Raw genomic sequence first — 24,735 nt, forward strand, 5'->3', positions numbered from 1 at the left:
TCTGTCCCTGCATCTGCCTTGCTGTCCCTTCCCTGTCTCCTGCTCTGGACGTTTCCAGGCCAGGAACAGATGGCTATTAAGCTTTGGCCAGAGGCCCATGTCATCACTGAGGCTCCTCCCTCAGTGGCAGCCTGTCAGAGACCACCTGGGGAGTGCAAACTGTCCTGCCACAAACAAGTCACTGTCACCAGTGATTCAGGGCCTGGCCCTGTCCAATCTCGGCCTGCCTCGGGTAACCCTGTGAGCAGCCAGCTCCCTGCCTGGCTTGCGCAAGGGCTGCTTCTGGGGCCAGAAGCCAGGAGTGGGCTAAAGAAGGGCATTGGGGAGACTTGCACACAGCAGGCCTTGCCAGGCCCAGAGGAAGCACCTGGAGGCACTGGTCATCTGTGACCTATGGTCACAGTAGTTGAAATGTCCTGGGCCTGTATCCTATCTCCATTCTCCCATATCAGAACATAGACATTGAAACCAGGCTGCTCAAAGTACCCGAACCCTGCCTGATTGATTTCTCCTGGACCTGCATGGTGGAGCCAGAGTGGCTTTGTTTAGGTGCCCTCAGGGCATGACCTAAAGACCATGCCAGTGTCCAATGAGAAGCCAATATTGCCCTACCCATAGCCCTAGCCATGTCCCACCATTCACTCTCCCTCCCCCCTTTTTAGGGTCAGACCCCAAGCAGGCTGAGAGCATCTCTGCAGTAGGTGAGGGAAACGATGTGGCATCCTGGCACCCTTTGTTTACTACCTGGGCCACAATCAGCATCAGGCCAGAATGAATACATCTATTCTTCTATGAGGAAATATGGGTCCAGAGAAATCAATTGACTCTTCCAACATTTCAAGTACCCAAAGAACCCTAAAGTTCAGATAGCCTAACTACACCCATGTAGGTACGCGCGCGCACACACACACAGAGAGAGACACACACATATACACACACACACATATACACACATGCATGTGCATATGTATGCACATGCATACTCCACAGATGAATGACCATAAAGCAATACCTAATCTATACCAGAAAGTAGTTCTCTACATAAACAGACAGGATCACCCCTAGAAGATTCCCTGCACCTTCACCTGGCACATGCTCCTGCACCCTAGTGTACCTGAGATAGCAGAGTGAGATGCTCGTGTGTGGCCTGTTTACATCCCTGCTCTTCCCCTACGGACATGATAGATGTCCTGAGGGTGAGACGAACAACTGCGGCTACATCCCTGCAGTCCTGCCCCAGGCTCAGGAGCAGTCTGATGCTGCCCGTGCCCTATGCGGCATAGAGCAGATGCTCCCCTGCCTCATTTGCCTTTTGTCTAGGCAGTAAGTAAGGTTCCTGGGCTACCTGGGGAGGCTGAGGCTACAGCTAGCCTGGAAAGTGCAGGCACTTCCGCCTTGTCATTCCTGGATAGTCTTTTAGAATACAAAGAGAAAACCCCTACCAGAGACCGCCTGATACAAAGGAACAAATGAGTTCATCAAGGGAACTGGGCTGAGTCAGCCTAGCAGGTCTGGGTTGCAGGAAGCCGAGCAGGCCGGCATGCAGGCTCCAGAGGGAAGCCTTGAGTCCTACAGTGGCCATGCACCCGCACCCTGCCTGCTACAGGCTGCCTGCTCTACTGCAGCCAGAGGCCCTTGGGCCTGGGAGCTCTTCCCCAGCCCTGTCCTCCCCTGTCCCCACCCCAGCCACCCGCCCCCTCCTGGTTGGAGGAAGGACAGGATGGCAGGATGCAGTGGGTGCAAACCCGGCTCATGTTTCCCTCCTCTCTTCCTGGCAGGGATTACATGGTGAGCGAGAAGGACAGCTGAGCTGGCAGGTGGGTGACCGGCCATGCCTAGGGGCAAGTTGGGGAAGAAGGACGGGTGGCTGAGGTAGCTCAGGCCTGAAGGAGCTCCTCTCCCATGCCTACGTCTCCCCTCCCGGCTACCCAGAGGGTATGTACATCAGGGAGGAATCCAAAGATCAAGTACCGGCTGTGCTCAGTCACCTCTCTTGCTGAATTCTGCTCCCTGAATGGGGACTCGCAAACTGCGTAGGTTTCTTTTCTTCAACAGGCAGAAAGACTGACCTCAGAGAATTGAAGACCCATGAGTTGGAGATGGGAAATAGCAGGCGTGGAGTGGGAGACGGGTGTGCAGCCCTAGTATCTCTGGTTAGCACTGACCCGCCTACCTCCCCTGGCCTCCCCCACTACCCTGGAAGAACCTTCTGGGCAGCTGTCGGAGGCATCTGTCTGCACAAACGCAGCCGTGCCCCCACCCTGCTATGGTCCCACAGCCACCTACTTACCTAGCATTTGGAAATGCTCAGCTTTGGGACAGAGGTTGTTAATCAATGACCAAGGACCCTTAGATACTTATTAGAATGGTTGGGGACAGTTTGGTGGGATCAAGCAATCAAGAATAGGTATGGACCTAGAAAAGAGAGGAATAGTTTGCCAGCAGGAAACTGTGACCTGGGTTCAGGCCTGGGTGGTGTCCTGAGGGAAGGTAGGAAGTGAACCTGCCCTTCTCATTCCCACCTCACCCACAGGAGGACGCCCTAGTAAGGCTCGATCTGGAAGTTGGTGTGTGGGTGCCCCCAGATCTGGCACAACATCAGCTGATAAATTCCAGGCAGAGAAAATCTAGCTGATCGCTGGAGCAGATGCAACCACCAAGGGGTACTCCTACCATGTGGCGAGCAGGTACAATCTGGCACCAGCCTCCACTGCTGCGCATGCTCTCAAGCCTCCTTCTCACAGGGTGGTGCTTGAGAAACTGAAAAGCCAAATCAAGACCCCAGAATACTTAGTGTCTGGAAGGCCTACTTCCGGGTTCAAAACTGGTCCTTCTTCCTGTGTCCTTACACAGTTGTCTGGGATACTTGTATAAGAATGCTAATACCACCCATCACCTAATCACCTCCCAAAGACCCACCAGCTATTACTATCACGGTGAAGACTAGGATTTCAATATAGGATTAGGGGTGGGAGGAACACAAATGACCAGGCCATAACTGAAACTCTTCCCAAGCCAGCCTGCCTGCCTGCCTGCCTACCTGCCTGCCTGCCTGCCTGCCTGCCTCCCCCATCTCAGTCCTTCCAGAGAGGTCCAAGAATCCTAATTAGTCCTCACTCATCTTCCTCTGTGTCACTCCATCCAGATTCTTAGTGACCCTCTGGGGTTCCTCTAAACTGTTGCCCTTCTAAGTGGATCTGCACGCTATTTTCTAGGTCAACTACAAAGAGGGACTCATGCACCTTTGTACTCCCACTGCATCCAACACAGGCCTAGAACATGGTGTCTGGTTCCAGATGGAGTAAAGGGGTTGTGATTGGATGGGGAGAGAAGATGGATGGATGATGAACAGATGGGTGAATGGACTGTGTCTGATAGAATGGATAGAAGGGTGGGACTGGCAGATGGGTCGAGGATCAGCGTCTGTGTAGAGATAGATGTAGGGGTGGATGAATAAGCAGCTAAGTGAAATGGATAGAGGTGGATATGTGGTACTCAAGTATTGAAGAGGATGGAGGATGGATAGGCGGATGTACAAACAGATGGCTGCAGTCGCATGCCAAGTTGGCCTGGAGCCAAAGCGAAGGCTGCAAAGAACTCTCTTCAATACTTTCACCCCAATTATTGTTCACATTCTGTCTGCCATTGCTGTCAAACCACAAACACGGGTGGCGGTGACTGATGGTAGCGGGTGTTGGGTGCTGCCTCCTTGTGCAGTTTTGCCCAAGCCCTTCACTTATTGAGCCCTGCCCCAGGCTCCATGCACCACAAAGCTCGGAGGCATGGGTGGAGAGCACACTTGTGCTTCCCTGGCCGCCTGCCCAGCCTCGCCCTCAGAAGTTGCCACAGAGAAGGAGAACTGACCGTCCCAGCAGAGCTTTTGCTGTCCTCACGCTCGACACCAAAGTCTGGACGCCGGCCAAGCGCTCTCCTCCCAGGGCAAGCTTGTATTCCAGCCACACGGAGGGTCAGCTGGGCTGACACTTCTATGTGGCCCTCAGTAAATCCAGAGCTCCTTGACAGCAGGAATGGTATCGTCCTCACTGCCCAGTCCAGTCATACAGTCCTTGACACAGAGTTGGCAGAGGAGATGTGTGTAGGCTACAGAAAGTGAACAGGCGTCCTAGGTACAGCTGGCTATTACGGCGAGAAAGCAGTGGTAAGCGCTCATCCGTGCTAAGACACGCACAAGCTCTGCTTCTGCCCAGATGGGTGACCTTACCCAGTCCCTGCACCTCTTTGACCCTCCATCTCCTCGTCTCTCCACTCATAGCAATGGATGATGCCACTCAGCTATCGTCTGTGTCCGTTTGAATCACACAGGGAACCGAGGTTGGTCTTTGGGAGCATCCTAGCCCAAACCAATGACCCCCAATAGTTCCCGCCCCAGCTCTTCCCCACCAGGGCAGAGCAGGGCCTGTACGGAGGGGCTGGTGGGATGCAGGCAGTGAGCATGCCCGGTTTCCAGGTTTCTGCAGCCAGGGTTATCTATAACTGTCCTGACCCCAATCTTTCCGTGTGAATTATGTAAAGAGGGTTCTCTAAAAAACAAGGCCTGTGAAAAGTTCCAGTATCCCCTCTCCACCCCTCATGTCATCTTTCCCAGCTTATTAAGGACCATGGCTTATTAGCTGTTCCCATCCAGCCCATCCTGTCCTGCGCCTGCACACGTGAGGCTAAAAATACCCATGGCTCCTATTAGACACTCTGCCCCAGGGACAGGCCAAGCCTGAGTCTGCACTGACACCAAAAGCTGGCTCTCTCACAGCCCTGGGATCCAGGCCACTAGGCTGTTTTTCCCAGTGGCACCCTCCTGACTGGCCCCCCGGGGGTCGACAGAATTGATCAAAAGGCTGTGTCTGTAGCTCTGTGTAGACTCTCCAAAGCCTTTGTCTCTACCTGACTCATCCGCCTGTTAGACAGCTTCACCCTGTCCAGAAAATGGTTCTTCTTCAAGAAACAGTTGTCACTCTTAGCATTCCCCAGGCCCTACAGATATCAGTCCAAACCTCAGCTTTCCTGGAAAAGACACATGGGCCTCTTTTCACTAAAAACATGTAATAACAAGTGTGTTTGAGTTTATAGAGAAACGAGGTTTCCCCAGAAACCATGGAGGAAACCCAAGCTTGCCTCTGTGTGTGTTGTTACATGTTCATGAATATGTTTACATGTGCATGCAGATGCACATGAATGTTTTGTACACATGATTGTAGATGTCAGAGGTCAACTCCAGTTGTCTTCCTCGTGCTTGTATAGCAAAAACTTTACTGGCTGAACCATCTCCCCAGTCTCCTGAATCAATCTCATCCTGTCAATAAAATGGACACAGATCTAACAGTCCAAGGGCTAGCTATTGTGGGATAGGCAGGATGAGTCCTCGAAAATAAGAGCACAAGATGTGAGCTCTACCACAGACCTGACCTGAAGCAGGAACAGAGGGTGGATGTGGTCTCTTATTCACAAGGAACATGCAAGGGACATGTCGATAAGTTGGTGACGCATGCTTGGCAAAGCTGAAGAGGCAACCTCTCCTCTGGCTTTCAAGTGCTACTGGATCTCTCTCTTGGCATTGACCAAGATATTTTGGAAATGGTAGTGAGAGACAAATTGATTCTCATCATCTCTATCCCTGGGAAATGGCCAGGACCGTCACAGAGCAGGACTCCAACAGTCAAAGTACTTGAAGTTTGGACCACATTTGCCCATGAATGTATGCAACAAGGTGGGACTTTAAGGAGCTATGGGACAGAAAAAAATACAGGAAACCAATTAAAGGACTCACAAAAGTTAGGCTGACATGAGAAATGACTAATGACAGGCTGGGGAGGCAGACACCAGAAAGGGCAGGAGTGGAGATTGTTTAAAAAAAAAAATCATGCTTTGGCTCTTGGCTGCAGAAAGGGTAGGGCTGTAGAAAGAGGACTAAGCAGTTCTCTGAATGAAGCTGTCCCCAATCTGTGCTCCAGAAGGTTCTGCCAGAAGCCAAGAAAGGCACCTTTAGAGCCACCTGTCCTCATTTAACCTCCCTCCCTGTGCCCTGAAGGTCTGTGAGAATGGTGCAGAGGAGCCACTGCTCCGGGAGGCTCGGTGATATCGCCAAGCTCAAGGGAGATGGGTCTGTCCAGTTTGCTTCAAACCTTCTCTGAGCACCTCCAGCGTGTAGCCCACAGAGGCACAGCGTGTGGGGAAAGCAGGAGGCTGAGGAGCGAGTGAAGCATGAAGCAATGGCCTGGTCCTCGGAGAGATTAAAGGGGTCAGAGGTTTGGCAAGGACTTCAGCAGGGAGTTCACTGTCAAAGAAGAAAGATCTGAGTAGAAGGAAGAGTGTTCTTCCTTCCAACTCGTGTTTAAATGTCTGTGCCATTGCAGTAGGAAACAGAAAGGAAGAATATGAGCCTTGAAGTCAATCACACACACACATACATATGTATATATGTGTATTATGTATGTATGTATATATATATATATATATATACACACACTGAACTGAAGAGATGGCTCAATTAGTAAACCTTGCAACAGAGGACCTGGGCTCAATCCTCAGAACCTACGTAAAAAAGCTAAGCAAGGTGGCTCATGTTTATAATCCCTGCACTAAAGAGGCAGAGATGTGCTTGTTGGCTAGCCAGCTTGCCTACTTGGTGAGTTCCAGGCCAATGGGAGACTCTATCTCAAAAACAGAAAAGAAAAAATGGTCATACTCTGGCCTCCACATACTTGCCCATAGGCAGGGGTGCACACACATAAACCCAAGCATAAATACACACGAATATACACATATACAAAGTTTATTCCAGAGGTAAACAAAATCCAATTAAAATCAACAGCATGCATTACTAGTCCTAATGTTAAAGTCGTATGTAATGACAGCGCCAATGCATGTGACAGGTGGCCTGAGGTTGACACATACAGCTAGAGAGTTTGTAAGTCTACACAATCTTTTTGGAAAGTCATTTGACATTGTATATATCTCACGCCTTAAAATAGTCATAACCTTTTGAGTAAGTGATCCCACTTCCAGGACTCTATTCTAAGGAAGGAGCCAGCCATGTGGCCAAAGGTGTAGGCACACAGACATTGACCGTGACATCACGCGGGGGAGAGGATAATGTGAAAGAAACTGAACTCTTAACATTGGGCAAAGAAGAAACCATTGTAGTCACTGATTAGCCTGTTAAATCATTTTTGAGGAAGCTCTTTGTACGGACGGGAAGAGGAAAAACTGTGACACCAAGCTACGCATAGGTACCAGTCTGTTGTTATTTTTATGGGTTTTATACTCCACTTATTATGTTACAGCAATAGCAGAGGAAAAGTTAAGTAACAGGACACATCCAAGTGAGCATTCCTAAATGACAGGATTTAGGTGGCTAGTTTCTTTCTTGTCCGGTCTTCTGAATTTTCCAACCTGGTCTTGAGTTTGGCAGAACTCACGGGCTTTCTGCTGCTGGAAGACCACCATGACTCACCCAGCGGGGTCACCTTGCTCTAAGAATTTGGCCTGGTCACCTTCCTGTGTCCTCTCACTTCCTTTTACCCTTCCCTGATGTATCCATGGAGAAAAGTACGCTGTGCCGGCAGGTTCCCTGCTAAAAGCATACGTTGTACAGACATCTCTGGGGAAGAGGTAAGTTTTCCTCTTGGAAGCTCAAGGGAAGTAAAAGGGTCCAAACTGGAAATTCTAAAGAGCTTCTCTCTCTGAGGACAAGCAGCAGCAGGAGACAGGACGCAAGGAAACACTCCTCTCAGGCGAGAATTTGTAGCCAGGAGTAAGCTCCCTGCCCCTACTCCATCTCCAAGGCAGCAGCCCGGGCTCAGAGCAGTGTGGGCGACAGCTGCCCATGCCTGCATGCCAAACTGGGAAGATAAAGCTGACAACAAGGCAACAGCCACACATTGTTTGTCAAGAGCACTGTGGTCTGAGAAATACATTATTAAACAAGTTCATCGTTGTATCAGCATCATGCAATATATTTCACAACAAGCCGGAAAAGGCATATCAGGGCATCTAAACCCTTCCCTCTTGTGACCCCTTTTCATCAGAAAAAGTTTTCTGCAATCACAGGTATATAAGTATATAAAATAATACAAATTAAGCATTTACTGACAATAAACCATAAAGAAACATACTTTAAAATAATTCATTATTATATGTGTAATTTTGCCATTTATTGAAGAGGATGGCAAATATTCATACTAATAACATAATTGTTATTTATTTTTACATAAAAAATTAAATTGTGTCTGAGTATTTGTTACTGCAGGACATAGGCTGTCTTCAGTGTTTTTTCAGATTTGACCAGTGTTTGGAGTTTAAGTTTTTTAAGACTCAAAATCTTTTTTTTTATTGCTTTTATTGAGCTATACATTTTTCTTCACTCCCCTCCCTTTCTCCCCGTCCCTTTCTACCCTTTCCCATGACCCCCACACTCCCAATTTACTCAGGAGATCTTGCCTGTTTCTCCTTCCTGTGTAGTTCCATATATGCCTCTTTTAGGGTCTTTTTGTTGTCTAGGCTATCTGGGACTGTGGACTGTAGGTTGGTTTTTCTTTGCTTACAAGTGAGTACATATTATATATGTCTTTCTGGCTCTTGGCTACCTCACTCAATATGTTTTTTTCTAGATCCATCCATTTGCATACCAATTTCAAGATGTCATTTTTTACTGCTGTGTAGTACTCCATTGTGTAAATGTACCACATATTCTTAATTCAGTCTTCGGTTGAGGGACATCTAGGTTGTTTCCAGGTTCTGGATATGACAAACAATGAGCACATGTCCTTGTGGTATGACTGAGCATCCTTTGGGTATACACCCAACAATGGTATTGCGGGTCTTGAGGAAGGTTGTTTCCTAATTTTCTGAGAAATCACCATACTGATTTCCAAAGCGGCTATGCAAGCTTTCACTCCCACCAGCAATGGAGGAGCATTCCCCTTACCCACATCCTCTCCAGTATAAGCTGTCATCAGTGTTTTTGATCTTGGCCATTCTTATAGATGTAAGATGGAATCTCAGAGTTGTTTTGATTTACATTTCTCTGATGGCCAAGGATGTTGAGCATTTCCTTAAGTGTCTTTCAGCCATTTGAGATTCATCTGTTGAGAGTTCTCTATTTAGGTCTGTACCCCATTTTTATTAGATTATTTGTTCTTTTGATGTCAAGTTTCTTGAGTTCTTTGTATATTTGGAGATCAGTCCTCTGTCTGATGTGGGGTTGATGAAGATCTTTTCCCATTCTGTAGGTTGCTGTTTTGTCTTGTTGATTATGTCCTTTGTTTTACAGAAGCTTCAAGTTTCAGGAGGTCCCATTTATTAATTGTTTCTCTCAGTGTCTGTGCTACTGAGGCTATATTTAGGAAGTGGTCTCCTGTGTCAATGCATTCAAGTGTATTTCCCACTTTCTCTTCTATGAAACTCAGTGTGGTTTGCTTTATGTTGAGGTCTTTGATCCATTTGGACTTGAGTTTTATGCATGGCAATAGCTATGGATCTATTTACATTCTCCTACAAGTTGATATCCAGTTATACCAGCACCATTTGTTGAATATGCTTTATTTTTTCCATTTTACATTTTTAGCTTCTTTGTCAAAAATTAGGTGTTCGTAGGTGTGTGGATGGATATCCAGGTCCTCAATACATTTGGATTCTATAACCATCAATGCTGAGATCATGGCTTTGTTTAAACAGGAAGGAACAAACAACATAGGAATATTTAGGGTTGTTTCAGAAATTGTTGGAAATGTATCCTAATTTCAAACAAAAATTTATTGCATTTTTTAAAATGCAATTCATGTCAGCAACTTAAGCAGCAATTTTTAGAATCAAATATTCTGACACATTACAGTAGAAAGGTAAGCTAATTTGATGTTTTTGTCCTGGGGGATAATAGTAGGAAAATATTTTTAAAAAATTATTTTATCTAAATAAACTGTATGTGCAAAATTTGCTATGCACAAAAATTTCAGCACATACAGAAGCATAACAGTTTATTCCAATTTATAATGTACAATGTAGCCTTGGATCTGAGCCAAGATATCTAGGGCAGCCCTGGTTGGTGTCTCGTGGTGGGATGGCATGCACGGTGCTACGTGTGCATGTCGTGTGTTCGGAACCAAGGCTGCAGTGAAGTCCCATAATGCATTAAGGGTAAGCACCGCCAGTAATACCTCAGATCAATTACACATTTGATTTTGAGTTAATTTTGGGTCATTGTACATTAGAAACATTTCATTGTCGCCAGGTTTTTTTTATACCTCACATCCTGTGGTCTCACTGCCCACTTAAGAGCCTTTGGTGTAGCCTACTACCTATTTCAGTTAGACGATATCAATAACCGACTATGTAAATACATGACAGATATTGAGAGATAGAGATACAGGTGCATATATAGAGTAGCCCATTGTCTCTAGGGTTGTGATGAACACATAAACACAAGACTGAATCAAACACAAGGAAAAAAGGTGGCACAGTCACAGAGCACAGTAATGGAGCAAGAAATTTTGTTTTAAAAAGAGTATTTACGTTAGCATATATAAGATAGCATTATGGCATTTTCAAACAAAGTCAGGTTTCTTTTATAGCAAGCTTTTTTATAAATAAGAGTACACCTTAACAAGAAAAGTATAGTGTAGGGAGAGGAGAGGGTAAGTATAGTGTAAATACATGAGTGAGTAAAATAATCTCTTACTATCATCAAGTATGTACTTTGCATAAATATATTGCTATGGTTACTGACAGATAATAGGTTTGCCTACAGCAGCATCAACAGAAACACATGTGTGCTGTGCTGTGTCACAGTTGTTATAATAGTGATCATGTCCCTAAGGCAGCAGGAATTTTTCAGCGCCATCATAATCTTGTGAACCCTCCCTCGTACATGTGGTCCATCATTCTACTGAAACATTGCTTATTCGGTGCAGACTGAATTCTGACTGCTCTGTGTCATTTGGATTCTGAAATTTCCACTTCACTGCAATTTAAATAATTAAGGATTTACCCAAAAATGGAAGTAACCTCTATCTTATCAGACCTAAACCAAGAGTAGAGATTCATTAGTTAGGTTGGAATGAAAATCTTTGGAGCCCATTATTCAATCTGGTATCAGGATGAAGGATGCCTCAGGGAGGAAAACATAAAAATTGAAACGGTAGGGATGTTTGAAACTGGACTGCAGCATAGGTGTATATGGCATGAGCTGGTCCAGGGTGTGAGTTGCAGGCTAGCTCCTTCCGTCTTGAAGATTCAACTGGAGTCAGGATTTGCGCAGATGGAGTGGAACCCCTGCCTAAATGCTGTGTCCGTCGCTTCAGTCTTCCCTTCTGCTCTCCTCATCCCACCCCTTCCTGACTGATCCATTCTAATGTCTCAGCCATCTCAGCTTCTCTATAATCCTCCCTCTCTTTCCAAGAACAGGTCATCAGAAAAGGGATCACAACTGAGTCAACCCAGGCCAAGGGATGGGATTCAAGCAGGGAGAGGGAGAAGCACACTCAGTCCTTCCTCCAAGCTCCAGGCAAGGGGCAGCTTTGCAAGCCACCGAAGTTGGGTCTTGTCACTAAGAACCATGAGGATAGGTCCAAGTGTCTGACAGCACCGGGATCCAGAGTCAAGTTGACATTATTTCAGGAGTTTGCTCTCACTGCAGTTCTGGAAACATCTGCTGACATCTGGATACATTCTAAGCCATTAAGATTGGGAAGGAGGTGCTACTGGCATCTAGTAGGATGCTGCTAAGTAGCCTACAACCCACAGGATGGCTTCCTACAACAAGGAAGATTCTGGCCCAAATCTCTGAGAATGAAAGCCCTGCTCCAAAGACTAGTTTACACACACACACACACACACACACACACACACACACACACAATTTGCCTGGACCTCTGGCTGGTATTCTTCAGCTAATCACTCTCCCCAGAAATGGCTCTGAAAGGGGCATTAAGCTGTATCCTTAAGAGCAACATTTGACATCATGACAGCAAGGGTGCGGTGTGAGAATGTGACCCTAAGCAAAGGGGCTGCATGTCACACCACTGACCTGTGATGATATTTTGTTGTGCTGTAACAAATAAAGCTTGCCTGAAGATCAGAGTGTGGAGCGAGCCTCTTAGCCATAGAGACCAGGCAATGATGACACACACTTTTAATCCCAGCACTCGGGAGGCAGAAGCAATCGAATCTCTGAGTTCAAGGCCACCCTGGGATAGTACACCAGACTGATCTCAAAGAGAAATAGAGTCAAGTGGTGGTGATTCACACCTTTAATTCTAGTACTTGGGAGTCACATGCTTTGAATCCCAACTCTAGGGAGGTGGAGACAGGAAGGGATATGGCTAAGTGGAGAGAGGAATATAAGGTAGGAGGAGACAGGTGCTCAAGACATTTGGTCCGAGGACTTGTAGAGTTGGGATACCCCATTCGGTCTGAGGATTTTGTAGAAGTAAGAACTCGTGGCTGCTCTGCTTCTCTGATCTTTCTGCTTTCACCCCCTATTATCCGACTGGATAATATGGGTTTTTCTTATTAAGACCAGTTAGAAATCACGGTACACTGACCCCCTTCTAGTTGCTCTCAGATAGCGGGCCTGCATTAGTTACTTCTCATCTCTTAACGGAATAGCTGACAGAGGCAGTCTAGAGGAGGGGGGATTCGTTTTCACTCCGTTTCTGGTGGGGAAACCATAGCAGAGTTCCCAGCAGTAGGAGAGGCTTCGGCCCCCTGCTGTTGAGAATGTGGCTGCTTGCTCCCAGCTCAGTGGCCAACCAGGATACAGAGAACTCAGACTGAAAGCAGAGCTGGTGCCAACCAGTGACCTACTTCCTCCAACTAGGCCCTGCCTCCTGAAGGTTCCACAAGCTCCTCCCACATCACCTGAGGGCCAACTCTCTCAACAGTTAACAGGTGGGGAACATTTCACATCCAAACCACAACACTGGCTCTCGAAGGACTAAGGCCACACCGGGAGACAGGGATGCGTGCAGATCTTCAGGTTCCCATGTCTGCCTGAAACAACTTCCAAGACCCCGAGGGTTTGCATAATCCAGTCCTTTCTTCCCCAGCTGGGTGCGCTAGTGTGTGTGTGTGTGTGTGTGTGTGTGTGTGTGTTGACACATATATAACCAGGGAACAGGACTCACTTTAGCAGAATGAAACCCGCCTCAAGTGTCATCTATCTCCCCTGTCCATCAAGAGACTCATCTGTCTAGCAACACCAGTTCAACATTGCTGGAAGCCAATGACAGACACCCAGTTGGAGAGGGGGCAGTGGTGACCCAGTGGGGCATCAGCCGTCACACACACCAAACTGTAAGCCACGGACATTGGAGAAGGATCTTCAGGATCTAAGGGTGTGCTCTCCACAGCTCCACCACTGACATGATTTTCTACCTGTATGCTTCCTCCCTTTAAAACGAGAGAAGAATGACAGCTCCTATTTGTAGACCACTTATGTGCCAGGAACTGTACAGAAATGCCATTCTCACAGGAGCCCTGGGAGGATTTTTATTACCCCAACGACACCCTGATGGTGAGAAATGGAGGAAAATGGCTGTCCCAAGGTCACAGGGCCAGCAAGTGGTGGCACCGGAGCTGGAACACAGCTTATATGCTAGTGGCTGTTGCAAGGACAAGGTCCAGAGCTCTCAGGGGTTGTATACCACGACAGGGTTACAGGGCAAGTCCTCCGTGCAGAGGTGGCGTCTTTCACCTGTGTAAACACAAATTGGGGGATTGTCACCCACCTGGTGGAAGCATGGTGCCAAAGGCTCCCAGGCAGAAACCCATGTAAACACCCTTAGACCTCCAGCCAAACGCCCTGTCTCTGTTGGCTAGGCAGGGCAGGCCTGGCTAAAAATAGAAGGGGTTCTCAGGTCCAGTTCCCTAACAGCCGCAGGCAGCTCCCAGTTCCCTGGCCTCCTCTCTCTCTCTCTCTCTCTTTCTCTCTCTCTCTCTCTCTCTCTCTCTCTCTCTCTCTCTCTCTCTCTCTCCCTCTCTCCCTCTCTCCCTCTTCTCTTCCTTCAGGCAAGAGCTAGGCTTCCCGAAGAAATGGAGATTTTTTTTTAAGACCTCCATCTCAGGCAAAATATGATTGTTAGTTTGATGCCCAGTGGACACGACCCATGAAACAGCTGTTAATGGGAGATGGGGGCCTCACCATTACACCTCAACCTACGAAAAGAACTATCAACGTCCATAATCCACCCAAGGGAACAAAGCAAGGCTAAAAGCGTGGCCAACATTTGCACACCCTGAAATTCAACCTTCAGCTCCTTGTCTTTCTTTTCCAAAACTAATCCAGCTCTGATCTGAAGTTTCGGGGTTGGCCAGTGACTTCTCTTTGATGGTGGAGATGAAGTCAGCTGAAGGGAGAATTTTGCTGGAGCCCAGGACCTGAACTTCCTTTGCACGGGAGGAAGGGTCAGAAAGTCTGCAAAGTGCGGACTGGGTGCAGTTCAGGGCCCGGCCTGGGGATTTTCTTTCAAAGGTGACTTAGAAGCACTTCAGGAGGGTAGCGCCCTCCCGGGCGGGTCGTAATGGTAAATTTGGCAGAGTCAGCGAAACACGGCGCCGGGCGGACCTGGCGGCCGGGCAGCGCCCTCTCCCGCGCCCTCGCCCTCTCCCGCGCCAGGCAGCGGCGAGCACGGGGCCATTTGCAGCGCAGGCAGCCTCGCGAGCAGCCACGGCGCCGAGCCGGGAAAGAGGCGGCACCATGGAGCTGAAGAAGGACAGCAACGCCGTGGCCATCGACATGCTGCTCATCGTGCACTCGGAGAAGCGGCGCGCGGCCCAAGCCACGCAATTGGACTCTCAAGAGGACCCGAGCGCGCTGCTGCAAAACCGAGGAGGTAACGCGCGCCTGGCCCAGGTCCTCTTGAGATCCCGGGGCACCTCAACCACAGGCCCCGGGGTCTGCCCGCCGGGGGGCGCCCCGAACGAGGCCAGTCCAAGCTTCTCCCCCACCGCTGCTTGTGCCGGGACGCCGCCACAGCACCGGTGTCCCTTGGCAACGCGCAGCGGCAGCCGCGCCGTGGTTGTCCCAGGTTGACTCCCCATGCAGGCCTATGGGTGCTCTGTCGTATCAGAAGCCCGTTTCCTCCCGTTATTCCCTGAAGTATGTGAACCACGTTGGAAAACGCTCTGCAGGAAAAAGTCAGGGCCTTAGACGGATCACATGTTGCAGAGGCCTAGTCCCCCGCACAGCATGCTGCACTCCATAGAGCACCAGGGGCCCCAAAGGATCTTGGTATTGAGTCAGACTTTGAGATAACTCAGAGCCTCAGTTTCTCCTTCCAACCCTTCCAGCCTTCAACAAATATAAGGCATGAATGGGTAAAGGGAATATGGGCTGGAGTGCGGTGCAGTGAGTTTGACGTCTCCTGATCGCACTTGAATTTAGCTTCAAGTTTACTGTTCCACAGACTTGATGGGAAAATGAAAACTGACAAGTGAAAGCTTATGGGGTGATTGCAGAAGGTGGGCTCCCCCTCTATTTGCCATATACACAACTTGAATAGAATATAAATGGTGACAAATCCCTGAGAAGCCTGGTGGACCTCATGGCGCTGTCTTAAAGGAAATTTCTGCGGCTAACTTTAGGGTCTCCGAGGCTAACCCTGCGCCGCTTCTTTAGGAGAGATGTACGGCAACTACGCAGAGAAAGATGGCTGCTGACTCCCCCTCTCCTTTCAGCTGAGTTCCTCGGGATGCCTTGTCTTGGCTTTTCTGGCTCCAAAACCTCTGTGTACATGGGAAGGCCACTAGACGGCCTTGACCCACCAGCGGTCAGGCTGCAGGCACCAGCAGTTTGGGAAAGGCTCAAGGCCGAGAGTGTTCACAGTAGTTAGAGTGTAGTAGGGACTGTGGGCACAGGAGCTGCTTAGCTTAATCAAGTCTCTAGTTTTTCTGGGAGAAAGGGGTAAGACCTGCTCTGGGTCTTTGGAGGAGAAAAAAAAATGTCCTCAGCTTCTTGATGGAAATGAGATGGCTGTTGTCGCATGTAACACAATACGAAAGACCGCTCCCCGTGTATAGCAAGTGAGGCCCAGTTCCAAGTCAGGGTAGTCCTCACTGCCCAATAGAGTCCCTTTGCATCATATCTGTCCTAAAGTCACCAGAGAGGGTAGAGAGAGAAGCCCTGAAGTGTTGGATATCAAAACTGCCCTCCAGGTACCCAAAGCCTACCAAAAATGCCCATGACCCCAGATCAGTATACATATTTTGGCACTGAGTCAAGGGTAAAGCACCCCTACTTGAAAGGCACTGGTATTTTTCAACAAAGACTTTTCCCAATGAAGGTTTCTTAAAGATGCCGCACAGTGGAGAGAACCAGGTCCGCTATTCCACACCAAAGTATAGTCCCCAAGGTCTGCCAACCCCAGAAGCCCTAGGCTGTACTGACCAGTGTGTATGGATACTTTGGGGCACAGCCTGAGAGAGAAAAGCACTGAGTCACAGTCCTTGTCCGGAGGCCTCGCACAAATGTGCAAGAACCCAAAAGAGCCCTGTCGACTTTCGGGTGTCTCTCCCTGTCCCCTGCAAGCTAGTTCCCCTCTGAGGTGCAGCTAGGGGAAGGCCTGAATCCTGTGTCAGAGGAGAATATAGTTCCATTATTGTCACAAGGCAGCCACAGCGGCCTTGCAGCAGAGAGGAGTTAGGGGGACACAAAGGCAAGGAGAATGGCCAGGGGTTTAGGCTGCAAGACTGGTGGGGTGTCTTTTCTTTTCTCTGGGAGTCCAGCATTCTCCCAGGTATTTCCTTAAAATAGCCCTTCCCACAAAGCAGACTGTGGGGAGACTTTTGCAGAAAATATCAGGGGAGTGCGGGGAGGCTGAGGAAGACTTGGGGGCTTCTGAGTGGGTGAAAAGTTAGAGAGCCAGCTTGGACACTGAGCTCCCGGGAACACTGCCACAACGTGTGCTGATCTTGTGATGGCCCCTCTGCAGCCACCAAGGTACATCAGACACTTTTCCTGCACCAGAAAATTTATTTTTATTGCAGTGGCTCCCACTGCCTGGACATGTGTCAGTTCTATGCCAGGAACTCGACCTCTCAGCTTCCACTTCCAGCCACGGCCAGGGAGAGAGCCTCCCTTCCCTTTTGCATTGCGTCATGACCAGAACTGAACACAGATGCACTGGATGGGCCATGCCTAGACCACACAGGCCCATACTCTAGCTGCAAGGGAGGCTGGGAAAGCAGGCAGCTGTCCCTTTCCACTCCCACAGGGACATGCGGTCTTTGTCCCATGCTCTCTCGCCCCACTTCAAGACGCCCCACACACAGAATTTGGCAGGCAAAGCAGAGAGAAAGCAATGCCTTCGTATTTATGCGCTGGAGGCATGAGAATGAGTATTGGGCATTTGTATAGCAAAAATTCCTTCTGGAAAATCCTGATAGCCAATCCCACCATCACTAAAAACTACTATTCTAACATCTTAAAGATGTTTTGAATTTAGGAGTCTCATTCATTCCCTCAAATGTGTCACATTCGAGGGCAGCCTATCTCAGATCCCACGAGAATCGGTCCCCACCAGCCTTGTTTAAGACAGATGGGTCTATAGATGGTAGAGCGGTGCATGGCACTCGCCCTAGGGCTGCCTCAACAAAAAGCCTCATGCTGGTCCTTGTTTCACAGGATTCCAAGGTGTCAGAAATGGAATCCGGAAATGGCAAGAATTGGAAAGAAATGGCTTTCAAGGTAAATCTCTTTTTTTTTCTATTTTCTATTCAGCTTTTATAACTCAATACCCTGAAAAATAACTGGAAGGTTGGGTTGTGTTCATTGGGAAACTGGCCGTAACATCTAATCAATAAGCAAAGACGGCTGCTTGCGACTCAGCCAGGCCTTTAGGCCACTGTGAGTCTGGAAAGCTCTCCTGGCATCAGGGGTCCTGCTTTTCTGGAGGTTGCAGCTGGAAAAAAAAAACTGTGGTGAACAAGCACCCATTTATTTGCTGGCCGGGCTATCGGAGAGGATTTGGCTTTGCTTGGGGTGGTGAGTGTGTTTCCACCAGAGGCAGGGCTGCCCATGCCACAAAAACCACACAGGTTTAAAATGGCTTTTGTTTGTTTCTGAATAGACTAGGATAGTGGCCTGCCTTGGAAGAGTATTACTTGAGGCCTGGAAAGAGTCAGTCAAGGGTGCTATAGATCCTTACTGCCCTACTTCCCTGGGCTCCACAATACAATACGAAGTCCATTTCCAAGGCTTCTTCTGTCTGGGTCCAGGCAGTGCTCTTTCATGATAGCCTGGAACTCTCTGGAACATGAAGGACGAGCCAATATAGTGGACCTTGTGTCCCTCAGAGACTGATTACCCTGGCTTTGAGAGGAAACCCATCCATGGTAATATGCATGATGGGAACACAGAATTCTGATAGAAATCAGACCTCTCCTCCCAGAACGTGGTTCAGGAGCTCCTTCAGATCCCAGCCATGTGGGCCATGGGTCAAACGGCTGACCCTCCACAAAGAGGGAGACAAGAGTACAACTGAGTGGATGACTCTGCTTTGTCAGCCTTCAGACAATGGCAAAAAGGAAAAGCAAAATACAAACCTAAACTCATCCTTGCTTATTCCTTCAACTGCTGCCTTTAGCATTTACCTTGTGCCAGGCGCAAGTTAAGTGTTGGAGATTTAAATAGATAACAAGCGGGTCCAGAACCCTGTCCTTGTGGGGTGTGCTCAAATGATTGCACTTTCCCTGTGTCCCTTACCTTGTTCAAAGGAAGGAGTCATCTTAGAGACACATACACACCCGCTAGGGAACTTATGCTTCTGTGGCCTGGCTAACAGATCCACGCAAAGGCTTCCTTAACTGGAGCTGAGAGGTAGGGAAAGACTCCGCTTGGGGCACTGACAGTTGACATCATAGTCAGTAGAGTTGTGCTGTGGGCCAGTGAGAAGCCTGAGTGAGATGTCAGAAACTTCCAGCCTTTGGGATGACCACCCAGAGCATATGCGCATGCCTGCTAGGTCCATGTGTGAGTGTGTAAGTGAGCACCACGGGCCACTGGTGGATGCAAAGAGAAAATCCTGTGGGTTGCAGCACTCTCTTGCCTTGGATGAGTCGCCTGGCAACCGTTTTAGGGCCTTTCAGGAAATACTGATGTCTTCTGCTTTCAGCATCTTCACAGTTGGCTGGGAGGTTGGGGAGAAGTCGTAACGGAATAGTAAGCAACTCTCAAGACAGTTATAAAAGACTCTGGGGTTCTCAGTATCAGTCCACAGAAGGTGATTTAAATAGTCCTTGCAAAAAAAATTCCAGGATTGAAGATGTGGTATAAATACAAGGCTCCTGAGAGTGTCTCTGGAAGTCCTAAATCCAGGAAACACGATGGTTCGGCCATCCCACCAATATGTGTAGTTTCAATGGAAGACTTCGTTTGCATTTTAAGTGGTGGACATGCATAGTGGAAAGAGAACTGCTTCTTTCCATGTTTTTTGATGTCAGGATTCAGGACACTAGCATTGAAACTGACCCTGTCTCATAGGTGCCTTGTCGGTACCCCAGTCACCCAGTCCCGGTAACCAGCAGGCTGCTCAGTCCTGGCAGTTGGAGGAGTTTCATCACAGAAGGAAGTTGCCCCGTGGCGTGTGCTGACAGAGTGTGCACAAATGTGACTGCGCATGGTGCTGACCCAAAGGGGGCACATCTATCCTCTTGTTGCCACCCTGTATACTCCTTGGGCTTGGGTGTTGGTGAGAGGAAGGGTGGGGAGCCTGGAACACTCCAAACTTTTGGGAGCAGCAGGTGTTTGAGCTGAGCCACCCCTCTCCATAGCTTGCCCAGCAACGGGCTTCCCCTGCTGTGATTGGCTGCTCTCCTTGGTCCTGGCTGAAGTCTGCCTAGCAGCACAGTGTCCAGTGCCCTACAGCCCTACAGCTAGAGAGAAACCACTTGTGCAGCCCTGACTATAAATACCCCATCGGAGCTGTGCCAGCCAATCACCCTCCTTGAGGATTCCCTTCCCAGCTCCTGTTTCCTCATGAAGGTACAGCCAGCCATGCCCACAGAAAGGCAGCCTCCCTGTCCTCGCCTAAGTGGCCTAGAGCTCTAGCCCAGCAATGCCACATCACCCCATGTTGACACACAATGGCAGTGGGTCTGGCCTCAGTTAGTCAACCGTGTTCTGGAAGCACTGGGGACCTGACTTCCACCTGTTCGTGGGAGAAGGCTGGAACATGCAGGTTCTCCGAGGCAAGCCCCTACTGTGTGGATCCCAAGTCTAGTCCAGCTCAGTGCCTCACCTACCTACCTTGATCAACTTCTGCTACACGTAGGCATTGAGAGGCCCTGAGTGGCCTATATGATTGGCTGCACTGTTGAGGACAGCAACCCTAGAGTATGCTAGTTCCCAGGCTGAACCACTGAAGTGAAGCTCATAGTGGGCAAGACGGAGGTAATGAAGGGTAAAGGGAGTAGTGGTGCGGGAACTCCCTTCTGCCCTAATCCTGGCCCTTCCCCAGACTCTTCCTACATCCATGAAGAAGAGTTCGGGGGCTGCCTCAGTAGGAGCAGTCAACAGTCACAGAGCAGCCACGAAGCAGAAATGAATTCATGTCTAGGAGAGGTAGAAAAGACCATGGGTCCCCATGATGACCTGTAGAAGGAAGTAGACATCTCTACTGACCCTATGGGCTATAAGGACTTGTAAATGTCCTCAGTGGGTACAGAGAACTCAAACACGTAGGGCGTCCTGTAATATTGCTGAAACAAAACCAAACTGAGTATCCTCCCATCTTCAAGGCTAGAGGCAAGTTGCTGCCTTTGCTCCTCAGAAGGAAGATGAACTAGGAGCTGGGACACTTGAGAGTTCAAGCACTGTGTTGGAACCTCCCAGCTCACTCTGCAGAAAGGTGTAGCGATCAGTCAGGCATCTCTGTGTGAGAAAATGCTTTGGAAATTGTGGTCAAAGTCTGAATTGGTGGTTTCACAGACCACAGGAGTGAACCCCAGCTTGGGCAGGTTTCTGCTGCAGGGGTGTGCACTTGTGGACTCACAGGAGTATGGCTGTGCTAGCTCAGAGATGTGCACACTGTGGCATTGCGCACCATTGGACCAGGCCTGTAGATATGCTCGGCCCCCACCAGCATACAATTGTATTGGGTGCACCCAGGTCCCTCTGTATCCCAACCAGGGAACATTAGACCATGGTCACAGTGGTCACTGGCACCTTCTTTGTCTTTCTTACATAGGAAACTTGTCAGAGAAGCAGTGCCTTCAGCAGCCTCAGGTCATCACTTCCTATGACAACCAAGGTAAGGAGACTCGTCACTAGCTGCCATACCTCCTGTGGCTGCGTGCCTGGCTCTAGAGCCCCAGTCAGAGAACACAGGATATAGAGATCAGGCTATAGGGAGTAACTCCTCTCTGATCCATGGAGGTTAGAGCATCCTTTCGTCTCCCAGCCTCACAGAGGAAGAACTGAGAAGCTGTGTGGTCCAAGTCTTCCCTTCTCCCCTGCCCCTCAGTCAAGAAATGAAGCCCCTGGGTCATGGAACCCCATCCTCATCACTGCCATTGTTACAACTACTGCTAACACTCACTGAGTGCCAGGCATGTGTCTGGGACCCAATGGTATACACATTGAATTATCAAAGCAATCCTACCTGGGTGACAGTCTTGCTGCTTTACAGATAAGGAGACCAAGGTTTAGGATGGTTATCCACCAAGAGTCAAGGTCAGCTCACTGGTACCCTACCCTCCAACCCTAGCAAGGTCTCAGCTGTTAACCTTCACACAGCTGAGCAACTCCCTGGAAACCGATCTCCCGCTGGCTCACAGTATCCAAGTCCTCCTTTATCCTGAGTCACAAAGGTTCCTTGACCTCTGCTGAAGCTGAGCCTGCTGAAACATGCCACTTAGTGCTGAGTCTGCAGCAGCAAGGTGAAGCCACCTGGTCCTTCCTTGAGTGTCCTCGTTTTCCCAGTACTGCTCTGGGTGCTTGGAAGTGGCAGGCAGGGGCACTGCTGGCCAGGCCGAGTCTGCTGTTAAGAACATGAGAAGGAAGTGAGGGATCCAAAACTACTGCTGGAAGAGAACCTGATTAGAAGATTCCTGGAGCGGGCAGTGGGGGAGGTGGTCTCAGGCTCAGCCAAAAAAAAAGGCTGCCATTCCTGATGCCATAACATAAAGGAAACTATGCCATACCACCCAAGGGACACAGGCATGCCTCCTCCTGAGGTCCACGTACCAATGCAGGCCATAATACATCTCTGAGACTGACTTGGCTGCCCAGCGCTCATGACAGAGACACCTTGCTAGAAAGATCATGAATGGGTGGCCATTTGTGGGGAGCAAAACCAAGGCTCCTGCCTGCAGAGCAGCAGGAAAAGACTGAAGGAGAAATTAAAGCGGGAGGGATGGTGGGGGCGGGCTGTAGAACGGTCTCCAATAGCCCACTGGCTAAGAACAGCAAGAAGATTTTTGTCTTAAGCTTCTGGGAGTCTGAAGTCCGAAGTCAGCTCCTCTGGGTAAAAGGCAGGTGTCGGCAGGCTGGGGCCTTTGAAGCTCTGGAAGGGAACCCATTCCTTGCCTCCTGCTCCTACAGGCTGCCAGCATTCCTTGGCTTTATGACTGTCATTCCGGTCTCCGCTTCCATTATCACATCGCCTCCTCTCCTTATAAGCAGGCAGTTCTTCCTCTTATAAAGTTTTATGTGGTCACATTTAAGGCCCAACCAAATAGCCCAGAATAATCACGCTGAGATCTATAGTTAAGGCGCGTCTGCAAAAGCTCCCTTGCAGTCAGAGCGCCTGTGTGGATAACCTAAAAATTCACAATAAGGAAAACTGTCAACAGAATAGATGGGTCTGGGGTGTGGCTTAGCGTTCAACTAGCATGCATGAGGATTTTGGGTCTGATCTCCAGCATCCCCACCCCCGAGAAAAGAGAACAGGTGAGCGATAACTGAGACATACTATCTGAATGAAGAAAGAGGCCGCGGGAAAAACACAAGGGCATATAGGAAGAGCCTTTTAGCTAGAAGCCTTGGTGTGAAGACACCATAGGCGGGCATGTGTCTGGTTGGTGCCGAGAGTGGGTGGCTGTGGCCAAGGGAACGAGGAAAAACCCCGTGAAGGGAAAGACCCTGTCAGTCCCACAACAACTTTCTTGGCAGGTACAGTCACAGCATGGACCAGAGGTAGGACACCAGGAGTGTGCCAGATAGGAAGTTAGGCACCTTTCATGGTTCCTCATTTCTTCCCCTCAGCCACAATCTATGAGAAGTTACCGCCTCTCAAAAATGAGATCCACTTTATGGATGGAAAAATGGAGAAACTCAGGCACAGAGGCATCCAAACATCTTGCCTGAAGTTACGCAACTCGATAGAACAAGTCAGACCCAGGAGTTGAGCATGCCGGTGTACCTCTCAAAGCCAAGTGGGCATAACTTTTGTACCACACTGCCCCGCCCCTGCAAGACAGGGACCTCTCTAGTAGGTTGAATATAACCTCTCTGCCCCACCCCAGCGAGAAATGCAAGGCCCTGGTTCAGAATGGTTCAGCTTTGCCCCTGCTCAGCAGCTTGTTCAGTGGTCGATTTTACACAGCAGGTGATGAAAATCACCTTGAAAGCATGGATCTTAGTACAGACGGGCTCTGGAAGATGGCTGCACCGTGGGCATGGGAGTTGGATGACGGGAACGAGATTGCTTGACGCTGTGACCTCAGTCCCTCAGGGTTGTGGCTGAGGAGTAGATTCTGAAATCACACCCATCATGCTTGTTCCCAGCTTGCACAGCTGACTGACTGCCAACTACTGCATCCTGGACACAGAGAGCATGCGTTTTGGAAGATGTGGCTGTGCATGGTTCATTTGAGAGTGCCCTTAAGATGACAGATGCTTTAACTAAGATTTTCCTGACTTTCGGTGTGACAGAAAAGTATGTCCAAGACTGTATGTCCAGGCTGTGAGTGTATCAGCACGTATAGAAAGATTCAATGGTGCCAAGCGTCTAACGTAAGTCCTGGGACTCCTCTGCACACCTGCCTACCCTCACATGCATGCATGCACACACCCATGCACACATGCTTGCCTGGCAGTATTTGTTAATTGATCGATGCTCCAGGCAACCATTTCCAATCAGTCAGAGTTAATGAACAACACAAAACCTACTTACCAGGCCCACATTAGGTATTCTGAGTAAATTAAGCCTCTAGACAAATACCGATTAAAACCTAGAGCCATTAGGAGAGGTGTCGTGTAGGAGATACCACCTGACTGGGTGAATGGCAGGCCCAGGACAGTGCCCACATGGACTTGGTACCCTATGTGCATCTCTGTTTTTAAAAGAGAGAAGGAGAGTCAGCGCTATTAAGAAAAGGGGCAGCCTGGAAGCCACTTCATAGGACTAACAAGAAATAATCCCTAAAATTCTTTAACTAAATGCCCAAGGCTGCAGTTTCAGGTTATTTGGATGGCAAATGAATTGCTGGGGAAGGGTGCATTGAGGGAGGCCAGTCAGGCCTCCTTGTCAGTTGCTTGGTGGTTAAAGTCGGTTGCTTGGTGGTCAAGGTCAGTGTGATTGGCATCTACTTGTGATCTAGCTGACTTGAATTTGGCCCTAGACCATGCCTCTCTCTAATGAGAGCTGGGAAAGGATTTTTTTTAATTATTAAAACCTGAGTTTCATTTAATCTAAAAGTGAGGTTGGTGCACTGTCTCCCTCTCTAGTGTATACTGTCCATCTTGACACAGAGTGAGGACCCCAGGCTGTTTCTGGGGTATCACAG

The 24,735-nt window shown here is 48.9% G+C and overlaps 1 protein-coding gene across 1 annotated transcript in view; it reads left to right on the top strand.

Moving 5' to 3' along the window:
- The first annotated feature begins 14,647 nt into the window (after positions 1 to 14,647).
- The window catches only part of Ky (kyphoscoliosis peptidase), a 38,335-nt gene continuing 28,247 nt past the window's right edge, over positions 14,648 to 24,735 (top strand). The window contains exons 1-3 of the mRNA XM_048417469.3: positions 14,648 to 14,843; positions 17,633 to 17,695; positions 21,195 to 21,257. Coding sequence (XP_048273426.1) covers positions 14,708 to 14,843; positions 17,633 to 17,695; positions 21,195 to 21,257 — 262 coding nt within the window. The 5' untranslated portion in view covers positions 14,648 to 14,707. The remainder of the gene's footprint in view (positions 14,844 to 17,632; positions 17,696 to 21,194; positions 21,258 to 24,735) is intronic.

Source organism: Myodes glareolus, chromosome 4, assembly GCF_982192425.1.
Source record: "Myodes glareolus chromosome 4, mMyoGla1.1, whole genome shotgun sequence".
Taxonomy (NCBI): Eukaryota; Metazoa; Chordata; class Mammalia; order Rodentia; family Cricetidae; genus Myodes; species Myodes glareolus.